The sequence below is a fragment of the Ailuropoda melanoleuca genome, chromosome 3, assembly GCF_002007445.2.
Source record: "Ailuropoda melanoleuca isolate Jingjing chromosome 3, ASM200744v2, whole genome shotgun sequence".
Classification (NCBI taxonomy): Eukaryota; Metazoa; Chordata; class Mammalia; order Carnivora; family Ursidae; genus Ailuropoda; species Ailuropoda melanoleuca.
In genome coordinates, this window is record NC_048220.1 from 23536251 (window position 1) to 23561899 (window position 25649).

At 40.3% G+C, this 25649-nt stretch overlaps 1 protein-coding gene across 1 annotated transcript in view; it reads left to right on the top strand.

Annotated features, from left to right (window-relative positions):
- The first annotated feature begins 7536 nt into the window (after positions 1-7536).
- Positions 7537-25649, top strand: part of SEC24A (SEC24 homolog A, COPII coat complex component) — a 65548-nt gene continuing 47435 nt past the window's right edge. Inside the window, exon 1 of the mRNA XM_011224518.3 lies at positions 7537-8119. Coding sequence (XP_011222820.2) covers positions 8023-8119 — 97 coding nt within the window. The 5' untranslated portion in view covers positions 7537-8022. The remainder of the gene's footprint in view (positions 8120-25649) is intronic.

Genomic DNA, 25649 nt, shown 5'->3' on the forward strand with positions numbered 1-25649 from the left:
ATCTAATATATATATATATATATATATATATTATATATATATATATATATAATATAAAATAAAGTAAAATGGAGTCAGGTGCCAGAAGTAGGAGCTCTTATACCCCACCACTCTTCCTCCATTGCAGACCCCAACAGGAAGAGACTTACCTTGCATTCCCCATAGGAAAAAGACTATATTTTACTACCGTAGCAAGAGGAAAGAATGTCTTTGTCCAGCAACAGCCCAGCCAATGAGAGATTGTCACCACTCAGCCAATGAAAAGCCACTACACTTAGAGCTCCCAGTTTATTCCAATGGATGTTTTATTTATAACAAAGGCCTCTCAATTTAGCCATTCCTTTATAAAGCGTGGTCCTCTCCTTTGTTCTCCAGACTTGCAAAGCCCTAGCTTGTGTGTCTGGAAATGCAATTCTCTGCTATTTCAGAATAAACTCCTTTTTTTTCCCCAGTAAGATACCTGACAGTTTTATTTTTAAGGTTAACAATTTTTTTTTTAATTGTAGAAAGAGCATGCAAGCGGGGAGGGGAAAAGGGAAAAGGAGAGAGAGAATTCCAAGCAGGCTCCACACTCCGAGTAGAGCCCAACATGGGGCTCCATCCCATGACCCTGAGATCAGGACCCGAGCAGAAATCAACAGTTTGATGCTCAACCCACTGAACCACCCAGGTGCCCCTAAGGTTAACAGGTTTAACAAATGCTTTTAAGTAGTCAAAGTCACTTCACTGGACTCCTCAAAATTATAGCTCTTATCCTGGATAGCCTTTCTTTCCTGATATTGCTGGCATTTTAGTTAGCCCTAAAAAATCTAAACTCCTGGCACAGCGGTTAAGCGTCTGCCTTAGGCTCAGGGCGTCATCCTGGCGTTATGGGATCGAGCCCCACATCAGGCTCCTCCGCTATGAGCCTGCTTCTTCCTCTCCCACTCCCCCTTGCTTGTGTTCCTTCTCTTGCTGGCTGTCTCTATCTCTGTCAAATAAATAAATTTAAAAAAATCTAAATTCCTGGCTTCAACAAATTGTAAAATGGTAGGAATGGGGGGTTGTGACAATAAGCAAGACATAGTGTCTTTACTCAAGGAGCTTTCAGTGTGGCAGGGAAATGTGTTAAGTCACACATAACTCTCAAAGAAGGTAGGGGGAGAGAGGATAATAATGTATGAAATGGTGGTGGTGGTGAGGGAGTGAAGAGGCTGGTGATGCTAGTGTTTGAGAGTCTTAAAGGCTACATAGCATATTCCACCCCCCATTCTTTTTGGTGATTGTTGTCATAAAAGTAATACATATTAATTGTAAAAACTTTTGGAAAATCCAGAAAAATACCTCATGCAAACAAGAATCACCCCCAATCTCACCTCACAGATAAAACTACTTTTATTAGATTTTGATCATACCATACATGGTTTTATAAAACATTTAAAATTCAGGGTGCGCCTGGGCGGCACAGTGGTTAAGCGTCTGCCTTCGGCTCAGGGCGTGGTCCCGGCGTTATGGGATTGAGCCCCACATCAGGCTCCTCCGCTAGGAGCCTGCTTCTTCCTCTCCTACTCCCCCTAGTTGTGTTCCCTCTCTCGCTGGCTGTCTCTATCTCTGTCAAATAAATAAATAAATAAATAAAATCTTTAAAAAAGAAAAAACATTTAAAATTCAAAACATTTATTACAGACACTTTACCATGTAATTAAGTTATTCTAAATTCTGAATTTTAATGGATGCATTTTTAATAGACTATAATAGGTAAGAGCACAACCTCTAGCCACAGACCTATGCTTCTAACATCACTAGCCACTTAGAGTTCCTATGTACGTAAAACAGGGATTAATATCCAGAAGGGATGACCTAAGAGAGAATAACCTACAGAAAGGGACAGAGATGGGAAAAGCACCAGGCAAGTATTATGACTTGATTGGGTAGATTTGGGCTGGACTCTTGGGGACCTTGGCTCCCAAACTGTGGAGCCTTTTGAGGGTTTCTAGTAGAGCAGGATCATGTACAGTGTTGTTGTTGGAAGTTTGCTGGCAGCAGTGTGTGGGTTGTATTGGAACAGCTTGACTGAAAACCCAGATCAGGAATGGGGCTACTCCAACCATGCAGGTGAGTGGTAACATAGGCCTGGGTTGGGTCAGTGCGAACAGAGAAATACGGAGTGGTATGTGAGAAGCTGTAAACATTGGAACCTATAAGATGTCATGATTGATGGCATGTTAGTAGCAAAAATAAAGGAGATATCAAAGTCCAAAATTTTAACCTGGATTACTTCTGTTTCCACCATAACAACCTCACTCCAGATTACTGGCATCTCTGGCCTGGTTTACTGCAAGAATTCCATTCTTCTCCCTGAAATCAATTATCATCACAGATGTTGGATTTTTTTTTTTTAAGTAAGCTTTAGGCCCAACATGGGGCTCAAAGTCACGACCCCAAGATCAAGAGTTGCATCCTTCATGCACTCATCCAGCCAGGCACTCCAGATTTTTTAATTTTTAATTTTCTTTAAAGATTTTTTTTATTTGAGAGAGAGAGAATGAATGAGAGAGAGAGAGAGAAAGCAAGAGGGAGGGAGAAGCGGACTCCCCACTGAACAGAGAGCCTGATGTGGGACTCGATCCCGGGACCCTGGGATCATGACCTGAGCTGAAGGCAGACGTTTAACCAACTGAGCCACCCAGGTGCCCGCTCACATTTTAAAAAATGCATTCATCTTAAAGCATGAATTGGATCAAATTACTCCCCTCTTTACAACTCTTCAACTGCTTCCCAAGGCCTATAAACTCCTTACAATTCCTTACAACACTCTTATTGCTCCAGCCCCCTCTACTTCTCCTATCTTACCTCTTGGTATTCTGCCTTGCTCACCACAGCAAGCTCATTGCTGCCTCTGCATTTTGTATGTGCTGTTCCCTTTGGCCAGAGCCCTTCTTCTTCCCATTTTCTCTCTTTGTATAGCTAGCTTTCTCATCTTTTGGATCACACCTTAAATGTCACCTCTTGTCCTGACCATCCTAACCAGATCAGGTTCCTACTCTGTCTTAGTACCAATACTTCAATAGCACTGACCAAATTTTAAACTTAAAAATATATATTTATATACATTTTTCTTTTCTGTTTCCTCCACTGTAAAATGCACAGTAGGAAGAGAACTTGTCTGTCCTGTTCTGTTTTTGCTTGGTGTTTAGCAAGTACCTGGCATATGGAAGCCACTTAATATTTGTTGAATAAATTAATTAATCAACAAATGAAGGAGGTGGTGAGGTCATTCAGCAGAGAGTCTGATGAAAAAGATGGGTTTTCGAGGGGAAGGTCCATCTCAGATCTCTGATACTCTGATACTCCAGGCAGATGGGGCCTGACCAGTTACACTATTAGGTCTGTATCAGATGGGACACAATGTAGCATAATAGTTAAGAACCTAAAAGAATTAGGGGCGCCTGGGTGGCTCAGTCATTAAGCGTCTGCCTTCGGCTCAGGGCGTGATCCCAGGGTCCTGGGATCGAGCCCCGCATCAGGCTCCTCAACTGGGAGCCTGCTTCTTCCTCTCCCACTCCTCCTGCTTGTGTTCCCTCTCTCGCTGGCTGTCTCTCTCTCTGTCAAATAAATAAATAAATAAAATCTTAAAAAAAAAAGGACCTAAAAGAATTAAAGATGACATAATTTACAAACAAGTGCTAGTCATGTGGTTTAGGCTATACTTGAAATATGAACTTGTAGTAGTGAATTGATGAGGGGCAAAATAGAAGATGGGAAAAGATGACACTTTAAATTCATTCATTCAAAAACATTAACGAACACCTGTTAAAGGTGAGGCCCCAAGTCAAGTGCTGAGAATACAGATGTGAAAAGGACACATCCTTGGTCTCTACTCTCTGATGGTCTAAACAATAAGACATATATGAAATCAAAAAAATTACCTTAGAGTGGGCAGGATATGTATAGAATTTTATTCCACTGAAGAAAGGTAAACATAGCCCCAAGTATTTAACAATGATGAGAAGTGCCATGAAAGAAAAAAAAGGAAGATAAGAGGGTTAGAGTGAAAAGGGAGGGTGTGCTATTGTATGGGGTGTTCAGAGAAGGAGTCAACAATAAGTTAACATGAATAAAGGCTGAAGGGGTGAGAGATTGCGCCACGTGTATTTTGGGGAAGAGCATTAGAGGGAATCGAAACAAGTGTAAAAGGAAGGCTTGGGTAGCTAGAGAAATAGCAAGTATTTGTGCAGTGTAGTCAGTGAGAGAGAGTGTGAAAGATGGAATTTGCTGGAGTGCCCTTGTGACGTAGCTTTGGAGCTACTGACTTTAGACACAGATGTCCTGCCAAAGGCAAATGAGGCCAAAGGAACTGTTCTTAAAATGGAGTCACAAGAGTTTCAGAACAAACCTGTTGTTTGTAATTGAAACCATTTTTTTGTTTCTAAATAGAACACATTTTTAAATAATTGAAGGACCTAAAATAATTCCCCCTATTCTGAAAAGTAAACAGAATTGTTCCTGTTTATCAGCTGACAATTAAGCAGTGATGAGTAGGCAGGCAAAGGGGCCCTAGTGTGTGAGCCTAAGTCCACTTCTGCATGTCAGCAAATTTTATTAGGAATGCCTGTCTACCTCTTTGGGTCTAAAATAAAATAATCAACTTCAATGGAATATTCTTTGTATAGTGCTGTCTCCTTGCTGAGACTCTGGAGTGTCAGTTATTTTTCTGTTTATCATCTTAAGTAGGGCTGAAGGCTTTGAAAATAATGTGCAGAAAATCTGATATATACACAGATAAAGGATGTATCTGTGGCAGAAGGGTCCTGTTGTTCTGGAAAACAAGGATAAAAGGTAGATTGTATTATTGACATCAGTTTCAAAAAACATATGGTACTATAGGATGGATACAGGTAGTTAACTAAAAAAATCAATACCCTTTTTTTTTTAAAAGATTTTATTTATTTATTCGACAGAGATAGAGACAGCCAGCGAGAGAGGGAACACAAGCAGGGAGTGGGAGAGGAAAAAGCAGGCTCATAGCGGAGGGAGCCTGATGTGGGGCTCGATCCCATAACACTGGGATCACGCCCTGAGCCGAAGGCAGACGCTTAACCACTGTGCCACGCAGGTGCCCCAAAAAATCAATACCCTTAACAACTGTTAATAGCATTAATAATTTTTCCTTGATATTCATGTAGTTACAGTTTAAGAAGTCAGAGAAGGATTTGACAATGTGTGGATGACACTTAAAAAGAAAATTACCTTTTTAACTATGCTGTCGCACCTTAATTCCTTAAATTTAACTTCCTATTGTCCCTGAGGGTGGGTAGATGACAAACGCTGTTTTTCTCCTCAATATTTTTTTAAGATTTTATTTATTTGAGAAAGAGAGTGTGCGCGCGTGTGCATGAAGAGGGGGCGGGAGTGGCAGAGGAGAAGCAGACTTCCCACTGAGCAGGGAGCCCCGTGCTGGACTCAATCACAATGCCCTGGGACCCTGGGATCACGACCTGAGCCGAAATCAGACGCTTAACTGACTGAGCCACCCTGGCATCCCTCTCCTCAATATTTTAAAACTATGTTGGAAATGTAAAAAACATCTGAAAAGAGTTAACCATAGTTTTTTGGGGAATAATAACACAGTGGTGGGGGGATTTTAGAAAAAGCAGTATTTACTAACTAGATATTATGTTTATTTAACCTTATTTAACCAACCATGATTTATGTTTTAAAGTGGCTAATTGGGGCGCCTGGGTGGCTCAGTTGTTAAGCGTCTGCCTTCAGCTCAGGGCGTGATCCCGGCATTCTGGGATCGAGCCCCACATCAGGCTCCTCCACTGGGAGCCTGCTTCTTCCTCTCCCACTCCCCCACTTGTGTTCCCTCTCTTGCTAGCTGTCTCTGTCAAATAAATAAATAAAATCTTTAAAATGGCTAATCTTATTAGCTTCCCCCCCCACCCGGAACACACAGATACTGCTTAAACAGAACAAAGTCCAAAGAAAAGCTTGATTTAACCAAATCAAACCCCTGTGCCAAGGTCAATAAACCAATTAAAGAGCTGCATTAAGAAAAAGAAAAAAAAATTAAACTACTGCACGTTTGAGACCACGTCTAAGCATTTGGCCCTTTGTAGAGTGACAGTGATTTTGTCTGACCTCAGGAAGGTACAGTTTCTCTCTGAGGTTTGTTTTCTTTTTAAAACATTGAGAGGCTTGTGTTTCTTATATTTTTAAGTGTTCTTGGGATGTATGATTTGGGATTTTGTTTTAGGGAAACAGTTTGACTAAAAGTATCATCTTCATCCTAAAGAAACCTTTGTACTTGTATCTTGTGCAAAGGAGTTTAATTGCTTAACTCCATACAGGGCAAATACGTTCTTAGTAAGGTTCTGAGGCAAATGATAAAAACAGAGTTAGGATAAAATTTAACCCTTAGTTATTTGAATGCTTACTGTTTCCTTTTCAGGTCTGACACAGTGGTTTAACTCTTACTCTAATGATTATGTAATATAACATTGTACAATATAAATACAAAATTTCATAGCAGGCATTTGATATTCAATGAATTAAGTAATATCTACTTCACCCTCACCGGTTGCAAAATACTTGGCATGACATTACTTTTTTTTTTTTTTTTTAAAGATTTGTTTATTTGAGAGAGAGCGAGAGAACACAAGTAGGGAGGAGGGGCAGGGGGAGAGGGAGAAGTAGACTTCCCCCTGAGCAGGGAGCCCAATGCGGGCTCCATACCAGGACCACGAAATCATGACCTGAGCTGAAGGCAGCCGCTTAAGCGACTGAGCCACCCAGGCGCCCTTGGCATGACATTTTAATCAACAGATCTGTAGTTTAAAGAAGAGCTTTGTCATCAGCTCAGAGCAGGAAAAACCTAGGTAGAATGAAGGTAGCTACAATGGTTAAGGAGATCATCAGTTAATTGTATTATTCTATCACTCCGGTTTCTACCTCCCCTTGGCCTCAGAAGTAAAAAAAAAAAAAAAAGAAAAGAAAAAAAGTCTACTTGGGGAAAAAAGAAAAAAGTCTACTTGCTCAGAAAGGAAGTTTGAATGTTTTACCTTACTGTAAACTCCTAGAAGAGGAACTAAAACTGCCATTTAAACCTGCTGTTCAATGTGATGTTAATGAACTTTCGCGTGACTATGTTATGAATCAGCGAATTTCAAAATTAAAATTAGTTCTGAGTCGTCAGGTCAAAAAAAAAAAGGCTTCCTCGATTTGATTACACTTTTAACACATGTACATAATTACCCCCTTAAAAAAAAACTCCTTTACAATTTACACCTTGAATATGATGATGAAATGTGAAATGAAATACTGCGATGAATATTCATCAGTTCAGCTACCAGAAGTATAGTCTCAAGAGAGGACGATGACATCTGTTGTATCAGGTAATCTTCACAAACGCCAGGGGAAGAACTGTCAGTCCCACCCCTCGAAAGCGGCTACTGAAGCCCTGCCTGCCCTCAGATTCTGGCCCTGCCCGCGAGATGACGTTCACTACGACGGGGATTTCCGTAGCAGTGACACACGCCACTTCCGGCCGACGGTGAGACTCAGTGACGTGGCAGGCGAGGTCTAGCACGGTCCTTCGGGCTGGGACACCCGGAGCTGTCAGGTGGCCTTTGGGCAGCCCCGAGGGGAGAAGAGAGCGTACCGATCGCGGCAGCGGCGGCGAGCCCGGAGCCGGAAGTGCCACGTGTCCCGATTGCGCTTGCGCGGCCAGCGGCTGACAGGCACTTCCGGCCGGGGCGTCTTCCCTTCTCTCTCGCTGGGCTACCGACTTCCAGCCCGGCGTTCTCGGCCCCACGGGTCCGACTCCCAAGTCTCAGCTCCCAGGCCAAGCCGTGGCCGCTCGCGGGCTGGGAAGAATGCCGCGCCATGCCTAGGGCATGATGCGCTGCCCTCTCTCCTCCTCGCCTCAGTCCTGAGTCGGTGGTCCCTTCCCTCCGTTTCCAGCACTCGTCTTTCAGCTCTTCGTTTGTCGCTGTCGCAGACCCCGACCATCCCCTTCCAACCCCGACGCGCACCGTCGTCATGTCCCAGCCGGGGATACCGGCCTCCGGCGGCGCCCCAGCCGGCCTCCAGGCCCAGAACGGGGCCGCCTCGGCTTCGGGGTCTCTCTACACCAACGGTAAGTACTGCCAGGGGCGGGCGGCTGGCGCGGCCTGGGCCTGGGCCCGGGCTCCAGCTGACCTTTGGTTACTGCCGCTGCCTGTGGCGACAGGAGAGGGTGACCTCCGGGCCGGGCTGATGAACGAGTGGTGGTGGGCGCCTGGGCCAACGAGACTGCCGCGAATATGCAGCCGCAGCCCCGGGCTCGTCTTAAGTGTTTCATATTTATTTATTCATGCGCTCAGTGAACAATTAATCGAGCGTTTGTTGAATGTAACACGCTGGGTACACATGGGTGAAAGATACAGATTCGGTGCAAATCTCAGTACTCGCATACAAGACTCATAGTGCCTGTTTATATGCTTTCCCCCTCCTTGCGACTTCACCCTGTCTTCCAGAAAGCAGAGCTCGGGGACTGATTGATTTCAGTTCCACAGGGCCTGAGGGGGGTGGGGGTGGGAGTGAGGGTGGGGGGCGTACCCAGTCAAAATTGGTGGAGATGAATGATTGTGCTTTTGGCAGTCGTCTTTAAGGCTTGCTCTTGTCTCCCAGAACCTTTCGCGAATTGTACTTAGGCCACCTGTTAAGTTTTTCAGCTTTGAAAGAACCAAATAATAGGGGACGATCCAGAGGTCTTTACTCACTTGCAAAAGTGGTTGGATACAGCTCTGAACCTCCGTCGAGAGTGTACATGTGGCACTTCACTTTGTCACTTGGCGCGAGCGTTAGTTTTATGCCTCTTCTAGGATTCTTTAACTTGTCCTACATTGCGATTTGCTGAACTTAACTATAATTGTTATTTTAGAGAAAGAAGGATTATTTGCCAGTATCTTGCCAAGTTACTGATTTACCAATAAATCCTTGGCTCATCGAAACAAAACTAGTAGAATAAAACTAATATACTTAAATTGCCCATTGGAATCTAAGATTTTTGTGAAGTTCGGGAAAATAGCCAGTGACTAAAATACCTAATGTACATTGTTTTTAGAGAGGACTAGTGTTTACTTTACAAAGAAGGATCTAAAAGACTTTTAAAAATGTCTGTGAGTAGGCAGGTATGTAGGCAGAAGCAAGAATAAGCGTAAGGACTGTAATGGTGTTAAGCTGAATGAATTGTTCTTTCTCATATTTGTGGTAACAGATTATGTAAACTACATTTTATTTTAGGCTTTTTAGTAACATTTACACTGAGGATGAAATCATTTTAAGACTTTCACTTTAAGGCAAAAAAACTTAAGATGTCGTACGGTTGCAGAAGCCTCTCCTGTCCTGCTTGCTGCTCTCTTGCAGTGTGTTCAGTAAACTTCTGTATCCTTAAAAAAAAAGTCACATGGCTATGGCTTTTTCTTACAATCTATAAATTGAAATTTTACATGAGCTTTAAATGGCAAATCCTGCAAATATGCTTCTAAGTTTATATATAAGTGTAGTTGTGATAATTTTGAAATACTAAAGGGACTTAGCCACTGCGATATGTAGTATACAAGATTTTGTCACTCTCTTGATTTGATTCCGTCCAACACATTTGTTGCACACTTTCTAAGTTCTGTCTTTGGTAATGTAAAAGAGAACAAGAAAGCAGTCCCTGTACGCATGTTGCCCAAAGCCAATAGAGGATTCACTTAGGAAAGGAAATCCTAAGACTACAAATAGCCTTTTGAAGATATAATTTTGAAAGTCTTTGTAATTCCCATTTCTAAAGTTTTTATAAAATTATTCTCAGTAAAATGGCTGATGGCCTGTACTGGGTTTCTTTGTTGTTCATCCCACTAATAATAAAGACAGTAGGGATGTGGTGGAAAATTGGAGAGGGTATTTCTCTAGAAGGTGAAAAAAAAGTTCAGTGTTGAAATCTGCTTTTATTGGTTAACTCTATCAGGGCAGTTATTGTTCCTTAAATATTCTTTTGAATACTCATACTGTAGATTTAATGTAGCTTTTAATTTTATTTTTTTTAAGATTTATTTATTTATTTTGGGAAGGGGGAGAGAGAGAGAGCACGCATGAGTGCACCTGAGTGCCAGCCAGGGGAGGGTCAGAGGAAGAGAGATAGAATCTCCAGAGTCCTGGTAAGCACAGAGTCCTGCGGGAGGGGCTCCATCTAACAGCCCTGAGATCATGACTGGAGATGAAATCGAGTCAGATGTTTAGCTGACTGAGACACCCAGGCACCTGTTAATGTAGCTTTTTAAAACTGTAGTTGATATACAATGTTAAATTAATTTCCTGTATACAACAGTACTGATGGGACTTCTCTGTGTGCTGTGTTCACTACAAAGTGTAGCTACCATCTGTCACCGTACAACCCTATTACTACACCATTGACTATATTTCCTAGGCTGCATGTTTCATCCCCATGACTTACTCATTCCATGACCAGAAGCCTGTACCTCCCAATGCAGCTTTCTTAAATTACAAATTACAGTTCAGTTGAATATTCAGATATTTTTTAGATGATCAAAAGACTGAATAGTTACCTTTTCCATTTTTCTGTAAATTCCAATGGTATTTTATGGTGTCATTATATTATATAATTCCTGACACACCAAGACATTTTTTTCTGTGGTAGATTGTTACATTGCATTACAATCTAAAGGTTGTCTAGATAGGTTTTTCTAAGTCTATATAGATTTGTGTACATATATTTTCTTTGCAAAAATTGACGTGAAACTGCAAGACTATTTAAACTGGCATATTTTCATCTCATTAGTATGTAATAAGGCTAAAGGCAAATTGTGATTCCCACTTTTTTTTGTTAAAGATTTAAATTTTTTAAATTTTTATTTTATTTATTTATTTAATTTTATTTTTTAGTAATCTCTACACCCAGTGTGGGGCTCTAGCTCACAACCCCAAGATCAAGAGTCCCATGCTCTGACTGAGCTAGCCAGGTGCTCCTCATGACTCCTACTTTTTTTTTTTTTTTAATTTTATTTATTTGAGAGAGAAGGAGCGAGTGAGCACATGCACGCTCTGAGGGCGGGGGGCAGCGGGCAAGGGACAAACAGACTCCACATTGAGCACAGAGCCCAACATGGGGCTTCATCCCACGACCCTGAGATCATGACCTGACCTGAAATCGAGTTGGCTTTTTAACCAACTGAGGCACCCAGGTGCTCCATGACTCCCACTTTTAGTTAGTTGTGTTTTTTGACTATTTGGATCAATTTGCCAAGGCAATTAGAAACTGCAGTTTTACTAATTTTATTTTTTGTAATATTTATGTAATGTTCACTTTTTCCCAAGTACAGTAGAGGTCAGAAGGATATTTGTCACCCTCTGTCCCACTCAGATTTCCCTGGTATAATGTATATAATTTTTAAATTTTTATTTATTTTTTATTTTTTAAAGATTGTATTTATTTGAGAGAGAGAGCAAGTAAGGGCACAAGCAGGTGGAGGGGCAGAAGGAGAGGGAGAAGCAGACTCCTCGCTGATCAAGGGGCCTGACCTGGGGCTAGTGACCTGAGCTGAAGGCAGACACTTAACCAGCTGAGCCACTCAAGTACCCCTAACGTATGTAATTTTATAAAACAATATCTTTCTGCCCTCTAGACTGTAAATCCTAAAAGAGCAAGGATATCTGCTTTTGCACATCATCTTCTCTCCAACTTTCCATGTGGTGTCTAGCACATTTTAGGAGTTATCAGTTTTATTGAATGGAAGTTTTAGAATTGGGTCTTCTGCAATATAAGTCACTAAACGTGTATTCACTTGTACAAGATTAGAGGTCATTTCCAACTCCTTTTTTTTTTTTTGATGAATTTTTCAGTGTATTTTTTTACAATATTAGCTAAAACAGTAGAATATGTTGGGGGTGTTATTTGGTCATCAGTTTAAATGCTAGACTTGTGCTATCTCTATTGTAGGCATGACAGAAATGTAGGTCTTTTTTAGTTTCACTATGATGTAAACCATGTTTATGATTGTGTATTTGATATAGGAAGTCTCTAGTCATGATCAAAGCATGCTATGAATAAAATTGGCATGTGGTCTATAGTAATGATTGTGGTCTTTTCGTGTTTTCAGTAGGGGCAGTAACTTTGGACTTTCACAAACTCTTCGTGTATGTCTATGAGAACTTACCGTGTTGAGCTTCTTGTTTGTCTCTGCTGGTAGACTGGAAGTTCCTGAACGACAGAAGTAGTAACCATAAGAACTAACATTTATTGTTTGCTACGTATTCCATGCCAGTGCTAGGTTGCATTTTACGAGTCATCTCATTTAATCCTCACAACAGTACTGTGGGATAAGAACTGTTAAGTACTGATAAGGAAACTGATGAGTGGGCAAGGAACTAGATCAAGGTCACACAGTTAATATGGAACCTAGATTCAAACCTAGGCAGTCTTACTTAACCACTGTTAATCAGTTTATCTGGTTGTTATCTCTGCATCTCAGGACATAACACCTTGAATTAGAACCTGAATCGAGGATCAGAACCTTCTCTTCGGTTTCTTTGTGTAGGTGGATGCCTATAATTACAGTTAAGTTTATATTTTTCAAAACTGCCACCTAGCTTATTCTCTTTTGGATTATAATTAATATATGACCTGACCCTCACTTTTTTAAGTATATAGTCAGTTTCTTTGCTATTTCAACATCACATTTCATAAACGTCTTCCAGATCCTGTAATTGCCCCTGTCCCCACTTAGATTCCTTGCATTTGCTCTTTTCTTTCCAATGCTTTCTGAAAGCCTTTATTTTTTAGTGACTGATCCATAAGTTGTACTCATACAGTGGCATCCATTTGTTGCACTTAAAGTTTCATCTGGTCAGCTCTCTTAGTGATCAGAATATATTTAATGTGTGGGGTGAGGTGCTGAATCAAAAAAATTTTTTCCCAGTAGTTAATTTATCCTTTAAACCTGTTGTATTTAAAAACACATACACAAAAAGAAGGAACTTTCAAGGTTTAAGCAACATATTGCTGTCTCAAATGTGGTATTTTTGAATACTTGGTTACTTTTCTCTGACTTTTATTTATACTTACATGTATGACACCGTAATTAATAGAACCATACTCTGGAGAGCCTTGAATTAATTTGAATTGGTCATTCAGTTGGATTCATGCATGATAGATGGAAAATGTAAACTGTCCCTGGCAAATATTAGCTCAATGTGTATTTACTGAATGGATTAATGAATGATTCGCTTTAGAATACAAAGATCGTAGGTCTTTTTCTTGCTTGCAAATTTTGGGGAAACCATTCTGGGCAACATCTTTTCCCCTTAGTGTTAAATTTTCATGAAAGAGGTAGTTTATGCATTGTGCTTTTGTGACTGTTCAGTAGGCTTTCTTGAAGAAACTCGTAAAATTAAAATTTGTTTTGGGGGCACCTGGGTGGCTTAGATGGTTTATTATCTGCCTTCTGACCTCCAGGTCCTGGGATCAAACCCTGAATGGGGGAGGGGGGTTCCCAGCTCAGCGGGTAGTCTGCTTCTCCCTCTCCCTCTGCCCCTGTTTGTGCTCTCTCTGTCTCTCTCTCAAATGATTAAAATCTTTTTAAAGGGGCGCCTGGGTGGCACAGCGGTTAAGCGTCTGCCTTCAGCTCAGGGCGTGATCCTGGCGTTCTGGGATCGAGCCCCACATCAGGCTCTTCCGCTATGAGCCTGCTTCTTCCTCTCCCACTCCCCCTGCTTGTGTTCCCTCTCTCGCTGGCTGTCTCTATCTCTGTCAAATAAATAAATAAAATCTTTAAAAAAAATCTTTTTAAAAAAGAAAATTTATTTTTTGTTTATTGGGATAGTATACAGAAGTATTTTTTAATTTTTGCATGCTAGATTCATTAATAATCATATATCAGTCATTTTGACACATCAGTGGTTTTTTCATAAAGTTTCTTCTAATGTACATAAGAACCCTTAGTACGTGACATTTTTACTAATGAAAATTCTGAGATCCCATTGAGTGCTGTAGAATAGGAATTTACAGAGGTGGAACCTATATCTCTTTGATTCTGAAGCTGCTGTTTGGGTAATTGAGTAGCAATCATCTACTTTTATTTTAAAGATGTTATTTATTTATTTTGAGAAAGAGAGGGGTGGGAGGGGGGAGGAGCAGATGGAGAGGGACAAGCAGAGCGCATTGCAGAGCTTGATCTCATGACCCCAAGATGGAGACCTGAGCCGAAATCAAGTCAGACCCTGAGCCTACTGAACCCCCCAGGTGCCGCCATCTGCTTTTATTTTAATCTCGAGTGCTTCTTTTCTTCTTTACCCTCTCTAAATTTGGCTTCTATTTCCACATGTCTCCCAAAACAGCCCTAAATAAGGCCTCAGATGACTTTTTAGTTATTAAATGCAAAAAATATTTTTCATTTCTCATTGCTGTTTTTCAAGCAGCATCTGGTGTCCTTTACCACTACTTGTTTCGGTTTAAGACTCTTCTGGTTTGGTTGCTGTTTCTCAACAGTAGTATTCTCAATATTTCTACCTTTTTTTATTGCCTTTTTTCTTCTCTCGCTCTCTTTTTCAAGATTTTATTTATTTATTTATTTGTTAGAGAAAAAGAGAGAGAAAGGGCATGAGCAGGGAGGAGGGGCAGAGACAGAGGGAAAAGCAGGGAGCCATCTGTGGGACTGGAACCGGGGACCCTGGGATCATGACCTGAGCCGAAGGCCGAGGCATAACCGACTGAGCCACCCTGGTGTCCCTTCTCTCTCTTTCTTAAATGTTGGTGTTTCTCAGGGTTCTGACCTGGTTCTCTTCTATTTCTTTCTTTTTAAAAAAAGATAAGAGTAGGGGTATCTAGCTGGATCAGTCAGTATAGCATGTGACTCTTGGTCTCAGGGTTGTGAGTTTGAGCCCCATGTTGGGTGTAGACATTACTTAAAATAAAATCTTTAGGATTTCCTGACTGGCTCTGTCAGTAGAGCGTGGGCTCTTGTGAGTTCAAGCCCCACATTGGTATAGAGATTGTACTAAAAAAAACCCCAAACAACTTTTTTAAATCTTCAAAAAATTAGCAATAAATACTTTTTCACATCATTTCTGTGGCTGCGTTTCTTCTTACTTTATACATACTCCCTGGATATCATTAATCCCCATGTTATCAAATGTTGTACGTATGCCAGTGATTCCGAAAGTTATAAGCTGAAACCCATCTCTTTGGCTGCAGATAGATGTCTTTCTGTTGTCCATCTGTACTTGGATTTCTTGGTGGCACTTAAAAGTATGTTTAAAATAATTCTTCAGTCCCTCCTCCCTTTGCTATTCTCTTCCTTCCCCAATTATTTCTTTCTCCTTCTTTCCAGTGAATGGCACTGCCATCCACTGAGTTGTTCAGGTCAGAATTTGGGAAGTTATTTATCCCTGATTGCTTCCTCTATTCACTTCCCACATGAATTCACACATTCAGTTCCACATCAAATCCCATCAGTTGTATTTTTCAGTCAGTTTTTTTAAACTTAAGTAATGTATGGGTGTTAAATATTTCTTTGCATCTTCAATGTTAAATTATTTTTTATAAAATGTATATGCAAACACAAAGCTAGGCATAAACTTCATATGTTTATAGCTTCTGTACAATATAAAACTAAAACGGATTAAAATAAAAACATCTACAAAAGCGGTACAATTCAAAGTTAAAACATTAAATGATGTGATCGATTATGTTTGGCTAAAGCCAAAATTGATTGGATAGTTTTAATTTTGAACATGTTAGAACATCATTTGGGGGATTATCGTGGTCACTGTTCTTTTTAAAGACAAAGGTTGCCTGGGTGGCTCAGTGGGTTGAGCATCTGACGCGATCTCAGCTCAGGTCTTGATTTCGGGGTTGTGAGCTTTTTGTTTTTGTTTTTGTTTTTTAAGATTTTATTTGTTTATGCGACAGAGATACAGACAGCCAGCGAGAGAGGGAACACAAGCAGGGGGAGTGGGAGAGGAAGAAGCAGGCTCATAGTGGAGGGAGCCTGATGTGGGGCTCGATCCCATAACGCCGGAATCACGCCCTGAGCCGAAGGCAGACGCTTAACCACTGTGCCACCCAGGCGCCCCTCAGGGTTGTGAGTTTGAGCCCCACATTGGGCTCCACGCTGCTCACGGAGCCTACTTTAAAAAGGGGGGGGGGCTCCTGGGTGGCTCAGTTGGTAAAGCATCTGACTTTGGCTCAGGTTGCGATCTCAAGGTCTTGGGGTGGAGCCCTGCATTGGGCTCCATATTCAGCGGGAGTCTGCTTCTCCCTCTTCCTCTTCCCCTATCCCCGCTCATTCTCCCTCTCTCTCTCTCTTACTTTCTCTCTCTCTCTCTCTCTCTCATATAAATAAATAAAATGTTTAAAAAAAAGAAAAAAAAAAGATGAAATTTCTTTCAAGTTGTTGGGGAAGAACTTTTTCTACACTGTTAGATTTGGTGTTTGGGGGCCTGTGAATTAAACTGGCAAGAGACAAATCAGCAAGTGAGAAGATATAATTTTTTTATGTAGTGTGAGAGTTTACAAAAATGTGACTCAAGGAGGCAGATAGAATTTGGGACTTAGGTACCATCTTTTTTTTTTTTTTTAATGGAATTTTATTTATTTATTTGACAGAGAGCGAGAGCACAAGCAGTGGGGGTGGGAGAGGGAGAAGCAGGTTCCCTGCTGAGCCAGGAGCCTGAGATCATGACCTGAGCCGAAGGCAGATGCTTAACTGACTAAGCTGCCAGGCACCTCTTAGGAACTATCTTAATAGGGGAAGGGGAAAGAGAGAAGTGTACTTACGGGAAAACAAAATGATTTTTAGGAAAAATAAATGGGCCCTTAGTAGAATAGATGGGAGATTTGATAGTTTGGTGGCAGTGTAGTTTAGGTGTGGTGTGGAAACTTCTCATCTCGGGTGATAGGAGTCTTATCTCTGGTTGTTCCTTCCGGAGATTTATGATAATTGAATTTTTTGGCATTCTTTTGGGAGGCTCTGCTTTTGGGTGGGTGAGAGATTTCAGGAACTCATGCCCTGTGCTCAAAATAACTCGTATGCCACAGTGGTGTGTTCTGTATCCATTTATAATCTATAATCTATAATTTTGATGGCCTACTTAATTTATTAATGACTTCAGAATAAAAATATTAAAATCATTTTAAGTAAGCTCTAAGCCCAGCATGGGGCTTGAAGTAATGACCCTGAGATCAAGAGTCACAGTTGGTTAAGCATCTGACTTCAGCTCAGGTCATGATCTCAGGGTCCTGGGATTGAGCCCCATGTTGGGCTCCCCGCTTATCGGGGAGTCTGCTTGTCCCTCTCCCTCTTCCTCTGCCCCTCCCCCCCACTCGTGTGTGCACTCTGTCTCGCTCTCTCTCTCATAAATAAATAAAATCTTTTTTTAAAAAAGACACGTGCTCTACTGACAGAGCCAGCCAGGCGCCCCCTTATTTTGTGCATTTTTTTAAAAAAGATTTTATTTATTTGAGAGAGTGCGTGTTGCGGAGAGGGAGAGGAAGAGAGAATCTTAAGCAAACTTTGGATTGAGCATGGAGCCAGATGTGGGTCTCAGTCCCGGGACCCTGACTGAGAACACGACCTGAGCAGAAACCAAGAGTTGGACTCTTACCCTATTGCGTTACCCAGGTGCCCATACTTTGTGCATTTTGTTGATGTTTGTGTTTCATTGGCTGCACCTGGCTTGAAGGCCTTTTTTGCATTAGCCTATGATAAAACAGTAAATAAAAACACAGGGTATGCCGTGAAATCTTATGATAAGGCTAGTCTGTGAGATGTCTGTTTTTATCCACATGACCCACAATACGCTTATGAATTAACTTTGACAAATGTTTTTATTTTTTATTTTTTTGTTTTTATTATTTATTTATTTTTGACAAATATTTTTATTGATTCAAACATCTCTATTCCCACTGCTGCTATTTAGTCAGTGGTTTTTTGCCTGGATTATAGCTCTAGACTCCTTTCAGTTTCTAATCTTTCCTCTAATCCTAAGAGGTTCTCTCATGTGCAAATTTAAAATGTCCCACGTGTAGCTTTTCCAAGCCTCCCATTTCTCTTAGGCTGAAATCCAGACTCTTTTTTTTTAAGAGTTTATTTATTTATGAGAGAGAGAGAGAGAGAGAGAGAGCGTGCGCGAGCGCACAATCGGGGAGGAGCAGAGGTTGAGGAACAAGGAGGCTCCAGTGCTGAGCATGGAGCAGGACTCAGGGCTCCATCCCATGACCTTGAGACCACAACCCAAGCCAGAATCAAAGAGTTGGATGCTTAAGCAACTGAGCCACCTAGGTGCCCCTGAAATCCAGACGCAATAATTCTGAACTCTTGTTGCACTTCAGACATTTGCTCAGTCACTTGACTTTTGTTTATTATACTGAACTTTCTTCACAATGCCTTTTTATGACCACGGGCTATTTCTGGAAAGTCTTGATACTCCTTTTCCTGGAACTACGATTAACTCTTAAGATCTTAGTTGAAACTTCCCTTTCTCAGGAAACCATCTTTTTACATTTCTGCCTTCCATTTAGCCTAAGTGTTACTTCCTCGGTGTTCTCATAGTTCCCTGAGTTTCCACTGTCACATCACTCTCTTGTCCTTTCCTGGTTCTTTGTCTTCCAGTCTGGACTGTGAGCTATTTGAGGGCAGTGTTGGAGTGGACCTTACTTACCTTTCTCTCCTCCGATGATATTTGGTAAATATGTCTTTCAATGAGGGAATGAATAGAATGTTCTTAAGCATTTGGAATAAAATGAATAATTAGGCTAACTACAGGATTAGTCTTTAACTAAATGAAAGACTAGAAAAAAAAACGTTAGTTCGGATGAAATTATTTGGTTTACTGATAAACAGATGTAGGTGAGTTGCTGCAGTGTTAAGGGTACAAATGAACATTTCTCAGATGAAGATAGCAAATGTTATGAGTACTATGAGAAACATCACTGTTTGATATAAATCTCATTCTTTAAGTTTATTAGTTTTTATTGCGCTTGTAACAAATTACCACAAATTTGGTGGCTTAAAACAACACAAAATTGTAATTTTAAAGTTGGGGAAGTCAGAAGCCTGAAATAGGTCATCGGGGCTCTATTCCTTATCCAGAGTTCCAGTAAAGAATGTTTCGCCTTTTCTAACTTTTGGAGGCTAGCCTTGTTCCTTGACTCATGCCCCCTATCATCTTCAAAGCCACCAATGTCTTGTCAAGTCTTTCTCACATAGTATCATTCTGACCCTGCCTCCTCCCTCTTTCACCTTTGTGATTATATTGGGCCCACCCTAATAGTCTAAAATAATCTTCCTATCTCAAGGTCACTTGATTAACAACCTTAAATTCCATCTGCTACCTTAAATTCTTTTTTGCTTTGTAACCTTATATATTTACATGTCTTAGGGATTAGGATATGGACGTATTTGGGGGGTCATTTTTCTGCCTATCATACACATTAACGCTGTAATTTAGGTACCTTTACTATACCTGTTTTATAGATGAGGAAACTAGGTTAAATATCTTGCTCAAGGACTGTTTCTTTTTTTTTTTTTTTTTAAAGATTTTATTTATTTATTCGACAGAGATAGAGACAGCCAGCGAGAGAGGGAACACAAGCAGGGGGAGGAGGAGAGGAAGAAGCAGGCTCATAGTGGAAGAGCCTGATGTGGGGCTCGGATCCCATAACACCAGGATCACGCCCTGAGCCGAAGGCAGACGCTTAACCGCTGTGCCACCCAGGCGCCCCTCAAGGACTGTTTCTAAAAGTCAAGGCCAGAATTTGATTTCGGATAGTTGTTCTAGTCTGTGCTCTTAATTACTACTCTATAATGCCTGTTTCCATATATACTTCCTATGGTGTGACCTTGTACTATCAGGAAGGTGATTGTATAGGAGTTACAACATTTCTTTAGATAGTTTTCATATCTCAGAGATTGCATATACACTATGGAGTAGTAGCCTATATAGAGAATGACTAGGGATTGAGTGAACTATGTTGACTTCTGGTGCTATTTGGGACTAGTTGCTTAGCTGCTCTAAGCCTAAAGTTTTTCAGGGTGCCAGAATCTTGAGAGTCCTTTGGAATATGCACATTCAGTAAATCAGTCTCTTAGTGTTTGATAAATCGTGCATATGAAAGCAAAGGTTCTTACTTTCCCAGAACATATCTCTCTGATTTGATGTTTTGGAGATCAACCAGAGATAATTTAAGTTTCTTGTTTATGCTTTTCTCTCCTCCCTTACCCCATGAGTTGTTCAAAAAGCATTCAAGATGGCTATATAAATGGGTTATATAAACATCGAGGGGATAAAATGTAGGAAAAGTGAAACCTTTTTAAACCTGTGTATGGGGGCGCCTGGGTGGCACAGCGGTTGAGCGTCTGCTTTCAGCTCAGGGAGTGATCCCAGCGTTATGGGATCGAGCCCCACATCAGGCTCCTCTTCAATGAGCCTGCTTCTTCCTCTACCACTCCCCCTGCTTGTGTTCCCTCTATCGCTGGCTGTCTCTGTCTCTGTCGAATAAATAAATAAAATCTTTAAAAAATAAAAAAAAAATAAACCTGTGTATGTGGTCAGATAGTCACCCTGTTTAGCTGCTTTCCATGTATATTTAGCATTCCCATTGGTGACTTCTCATTGGTGGTACCATTGAATAGTGTGGCCTTTCCTCTCTGGCTTTTTTTTTTTTTTTTTTGGTCTTAAAATAATTCTAGGTCTGAGTCACCATTTGAATACTTTAAATACTTTTCCATTGGATTACCCTGGCATATACACATTTATAAATGGATTGCTTTTTTCAGTGTCTTCAGACAGGGATCAATTAAAAAAAAAAACAAAAACCCTAAATGAAAATAGAAAGGTCCAGAAATTAACCTGAACTGTTCTCAGTGTTCTCAGTGGAGACAGTGCACTTGGTAAAAGCCAGGATTGAATGGATTTATTTAACTGTTCCTCTGGTCCCAGTATTTTTGTTTGTTTATTTTGTTTTATTTTCTTGTTTGAAAAGATATGTATGATTGTGGCAGTTTTTAAAATTTCTGACCTATAATGCCCTAATTTTTAATTTGGCAGTTAAGTAAGAGGGAGCCAAATCAAATGTTTGAGCCAGGATGGTGCCAGACTCTATGGGTGAGACGGATTTTGTTTTGTGCCCAAAGAAGTTAAGATGATATTTTGGTGTCCCGTGGGATGAAATACTATATAGGCTTTAAGTGACCCCCCCGAAAGGCATTTCTCTATTTCCCAGTGAAAAGATTTTCCCTTCTCTAGTTCTTTCCAGCTACTTGAAAGTATGAAATTTTAGAGATGTGTACGAAATAACCAAGTTATTATTTGTAATATGTAGTGTTTTATTTTACTAACACATGCATCTTTAAACTTTGTATTTAAAAGATACATATGTGAGGAAAAATTAAATACTATATATTAGAAACATTAATTTTCTGTTTCTATACTTACGAAATCATTCCATTTAAACTCTTTAATGTACTTTTTGATTTTAAAATGTTTATTGTGAAACACATATACAATTTATATAAAACACATATGTATAGTTTATTTATTTTTAAAGTAATCTCTACACCCAATGTGGGGCTTAAACTCAGGACCCCGACATTAAGAGTCGCATTTCTACTGACTGAGCCAGCTAGGTGCCCTACATATGTGCAGTTTAAAGGGAAATAATAAAATGAACTCCTGTGTGCTCACCATTAGTTTAACAGAGTTTAACCGGTACCTCTGAAACCGTTGTCTCTTATCATATCCCTTTTTTCTCAACCAGAGGTAACTATTACTTAAATTGTATAATTTATTCTTCTTTATTTTTAAAAACAGATTTTTGGGTTATAATTAATCTGTCATTCACTTAACTCATTTAAAGTTTACACTTGAGTACTGTTTAGTATATTCACAAAGTTGTGCCACCATTGCCACAATTGAGTTTTAGAACATTTTTATCACCCCTAAAAGAAATCCCAACCCCATTAGCAGTGAGTCCCTGTCCCCCTTCTCTTATAGATTTGCCTACTGGACATTCTTATTAGTGGAATCATACAATATATGGTCTTTTGTGACTGCCTTTCTCTTTTTATTTATTTTTAAATTTTATTTATTTATTTATTTATTTATTTTTTTAAAAGATTTTATTTATTTATTTGACAGAGAGATAAAGAGACAGCCAGCGAGAGAGGGAACACAAGCAGAGGGAGTGGGAGAGGAAGAAGCAGGCTCATAGCAGAAGAGCCTGATGTGGGGCTCGATCCGGCAACGCCGGGATCACGCCCTGAGCCGAAGGCAGACGCTTAACCGCTGTGCCACCCAGGCGCCCCTAAATTTTATTTAAATTTTATTTTTAATTAATTTTTTTTGCCTTCCTTTTAGCATAATGTTTTCAAGGTTCATCCATGATGTAGCATGGATCGTACTTTATTTTTATTGCCAAAAGCACTTCATTGCATGAAAATACCCCGTTATTTATTCATTCATTTGTTGATAGACATCTGGGATATTTCTACCTTTTTTTTTTCTTGTTTAAGCCACTTTGAAAAACAGGTTTATTGAGAGATAATTCACACACTATACAGTTCCCCCATTTAAAGTATACAAGTCAGTGGTTTTCAGTATATTCATCATGACACCTGATATTTTATTTATTTGTTTGTTTGTTTGTTTTTAAGTAAGCTCCCCACCTACTGTGGAGCCCAGCAGAGGGTTTGAACTCACAACCCTCAGATCAAGACCTGAGCTGAGATCAAGAGTTGGACGCCTAGCTGACTGAGCCACCCAGGTGCCCCCACAATGAATTTTAAAACATTTTCATCACCCCCCCCAAACCCTGAATCCATTAGCAGTCCCTCTTCATGTGTCCCTGTGAGGGTGAGGTAGAAGTCTTCCTCTATCTGAGGTTTTCTAGGTGGACTAAGAATTAAATTTACATCAGATTAATAGAAAAAAACGAAGTTTAATTACATGTGCAGGGAGGCCCAATAATGAAATTGAGACCTAAAGAAATGACCAAGGCGCAGGTACTTTTACACTTTTTAGGCAGAGACAATAAATCTGTTGAGAAATTGACAGGACAAAACTTAACGTTGAGAGCTTCAATTAACAAGGAATTCTAAATGGAATTTGGCCTGGGGTAGTAAATTAATAAAAATTAACAAGGTTTATTTATAAAGCCTTCTTGGCTCTAAATTCCCTACCTCTGGTGATAGGATGTCTTTTGACTCCCTGGTATAAGGAGGGTACCTTTCACATGGGAGATTTATTTTCTGCTTTCGGGGGGACAGAAGAGGTCCTGAGTGTCCTTGTGCAAGCTGTTTTTTAAGTAGCGTTAATTTGAAATAATCAGCATGGTATTGTACATTTTGAGGCAACCTGCCCTTGGCCCCTACATAGGCAACCAGTAATCTACTTTCTATCTCTGTATGCCTGTATTGCTTATATGCCTATATTGGACATTCATATAAATGGAATCATATACTATGCGGTCTTTTGTGATTGGATTCTTTAAGTTAACATATTATCTTCAAGGTTCATCCACTTAGCATGTATCAGTACTTCATTTCTTTTATGACCAAATAATATTCCATTGTGCAGATACATGCCATTTTGTTTAACCATTAATGAGTTAGTAGACATTTGGATTGTTTTCACTTTTTGGCTATCACGAATCATGCTGCTATGAATTTTCATGTGCAAGTTTCTGTACAGACATGTGTTTTCAGTTTTCTTGTGTATAAATTTTGGAGTGGAATTGATGGACTATAGGTATTTCTATTTAATTTCTTTTTTTTAAGATTTTATTTATTTATGTGACAGAGAGACAGCCAGTGAGAGAGGGAACACAGCAGGGGAGTGGGAGAGGAAGAAGCAGGCTCCCAGTGGAGGAGCCCGATGAAGGACTCGATCCCGGAACGCTGGGATCATGCCCTGAGCAGAAGGCAGATGCTTAATGACTGCGCTACCCAGGCGCCCCTAATTTCTTTGTTCTTAAAGATTTATGTATTTACCTTAGAGAGCACACTTGAGGTGGGTGGAGGGGCAGAAGGAGAGGGAGGGAGAAACCCAAACAGACCGGGCTCAGCATGGAGCCAGACGCAGGACTCTGTCTTACCATCCTGAGATCACGACCTGAGCAGAAACCAAGAGTTGGATGCTCAAGCAGCTGTGCCACCCAGGCACCCCATCTATGTTTAATATTTTTAGAAACTGCTAAACTTTTTCAAAGTGACTGCAGCATTTTACATTCCCACTAGCAATGTATTAGAGTTTCCAATTTTCCCACACCTTTATCAACCCTTGTTATTGTCTGCCTCTGATTAGATATAGCCATCCTAGTAGGTTTGAAATTATGATTTTTCATATTCACCTTTGACATCAGTGTTGTTAACATTATTAGAACAGCTTCCCAGAAAAACAAGAGTTTTACTTGTTTTTAAGTTGTTTGATATACCACACTTTGAGTCTGGCTAAGATGCTGTATTTGGAAGCCACTAAGTTCTTAATAAGCTTTCTTTTTTTTTTTTTAAAGATTTTATTTATTCATTAGACAGAGATAGAGACAGCCAGTGAGAGAGGGAACACAAGCAGGGAGTGGGAGAGGAAGAAGCAGGCTCATAGCAGAGGAGCCTGATGTGGGGCTCGATCCCACAACGCCGGGATCACGCCCTGAGCCGAAGGCAGACTCTTAACCGCTGTGCCACCCAGGCGCCCCCTTACTAGCCTTTCTTATTGAGGAGGTGCATGCTTTCTGTAGTCTCTACAATATAACTTACTACTTAGTGTTGCTTTAAACATTTTATTTTGGGACAATAAATTCATAGACAACATGCAAGTACATTACAATAAACTTTTTTCCTGAACCATTTGGGAGTAAGTTGCTGACATAATGTCCCATCACTTCCGGATACTTTAGTTTGTTTAAATTTCCTACAAATAGGGGCACCTGGGTGGCTAAGTCGTTAATCGTCTGCCTTTGGCTCAGGGTGTGATCCCGGCATTCTGGGATTGAGCCCCGCATCAGGCTCCTCCGCTGGGAGCCTGCTTCTTCCTCTCCCACTCCCCCTGCTTATGTTCCCTCTCTCCCTGGCTGTCTCTCTCTCTCTGTCAAATGAATAAATAAAATCTTAAAAAAAAAATTCCTACAAATAATGAAGTTTTCCTAAATAACCGTGATATACTATCACAATTAGGAAATTAACATTAATGCATTGTTTTTATTGATCCTCAGACCGCATTCAAGTTTCACCAGTTGTCACAGTAAAACCCTTTCTAGCAAAAGAATCCATCCAGAATCACATTTAGCATGTAATTATTGTGCCTTGTTAGTGCTCTTCAGTTTGGAACAGTTCCTCAGTCTTTCATTGACTTTCATGACCCAGATGCTTTTGAAAATTACAAGCCAATTATTTTGTAGTATGTCCTTCAGTTTGGGTTTGTCTGCTATTTCATCATGATTAGATTCAGATTATGCACTATAGCAGGAGTATTAAAGTAGAGATGATGTATTCTCATTGCAGCCTATCATGTGATACATGATTTCATTTTTTCTCATTATTGATGATGTTCACTTTGATCACCTAAGTGCAAAGCTTCTCCACAGTGAAGCTGCTCTTCTTCATTTTGTAATTAGTAAGTATTATGTG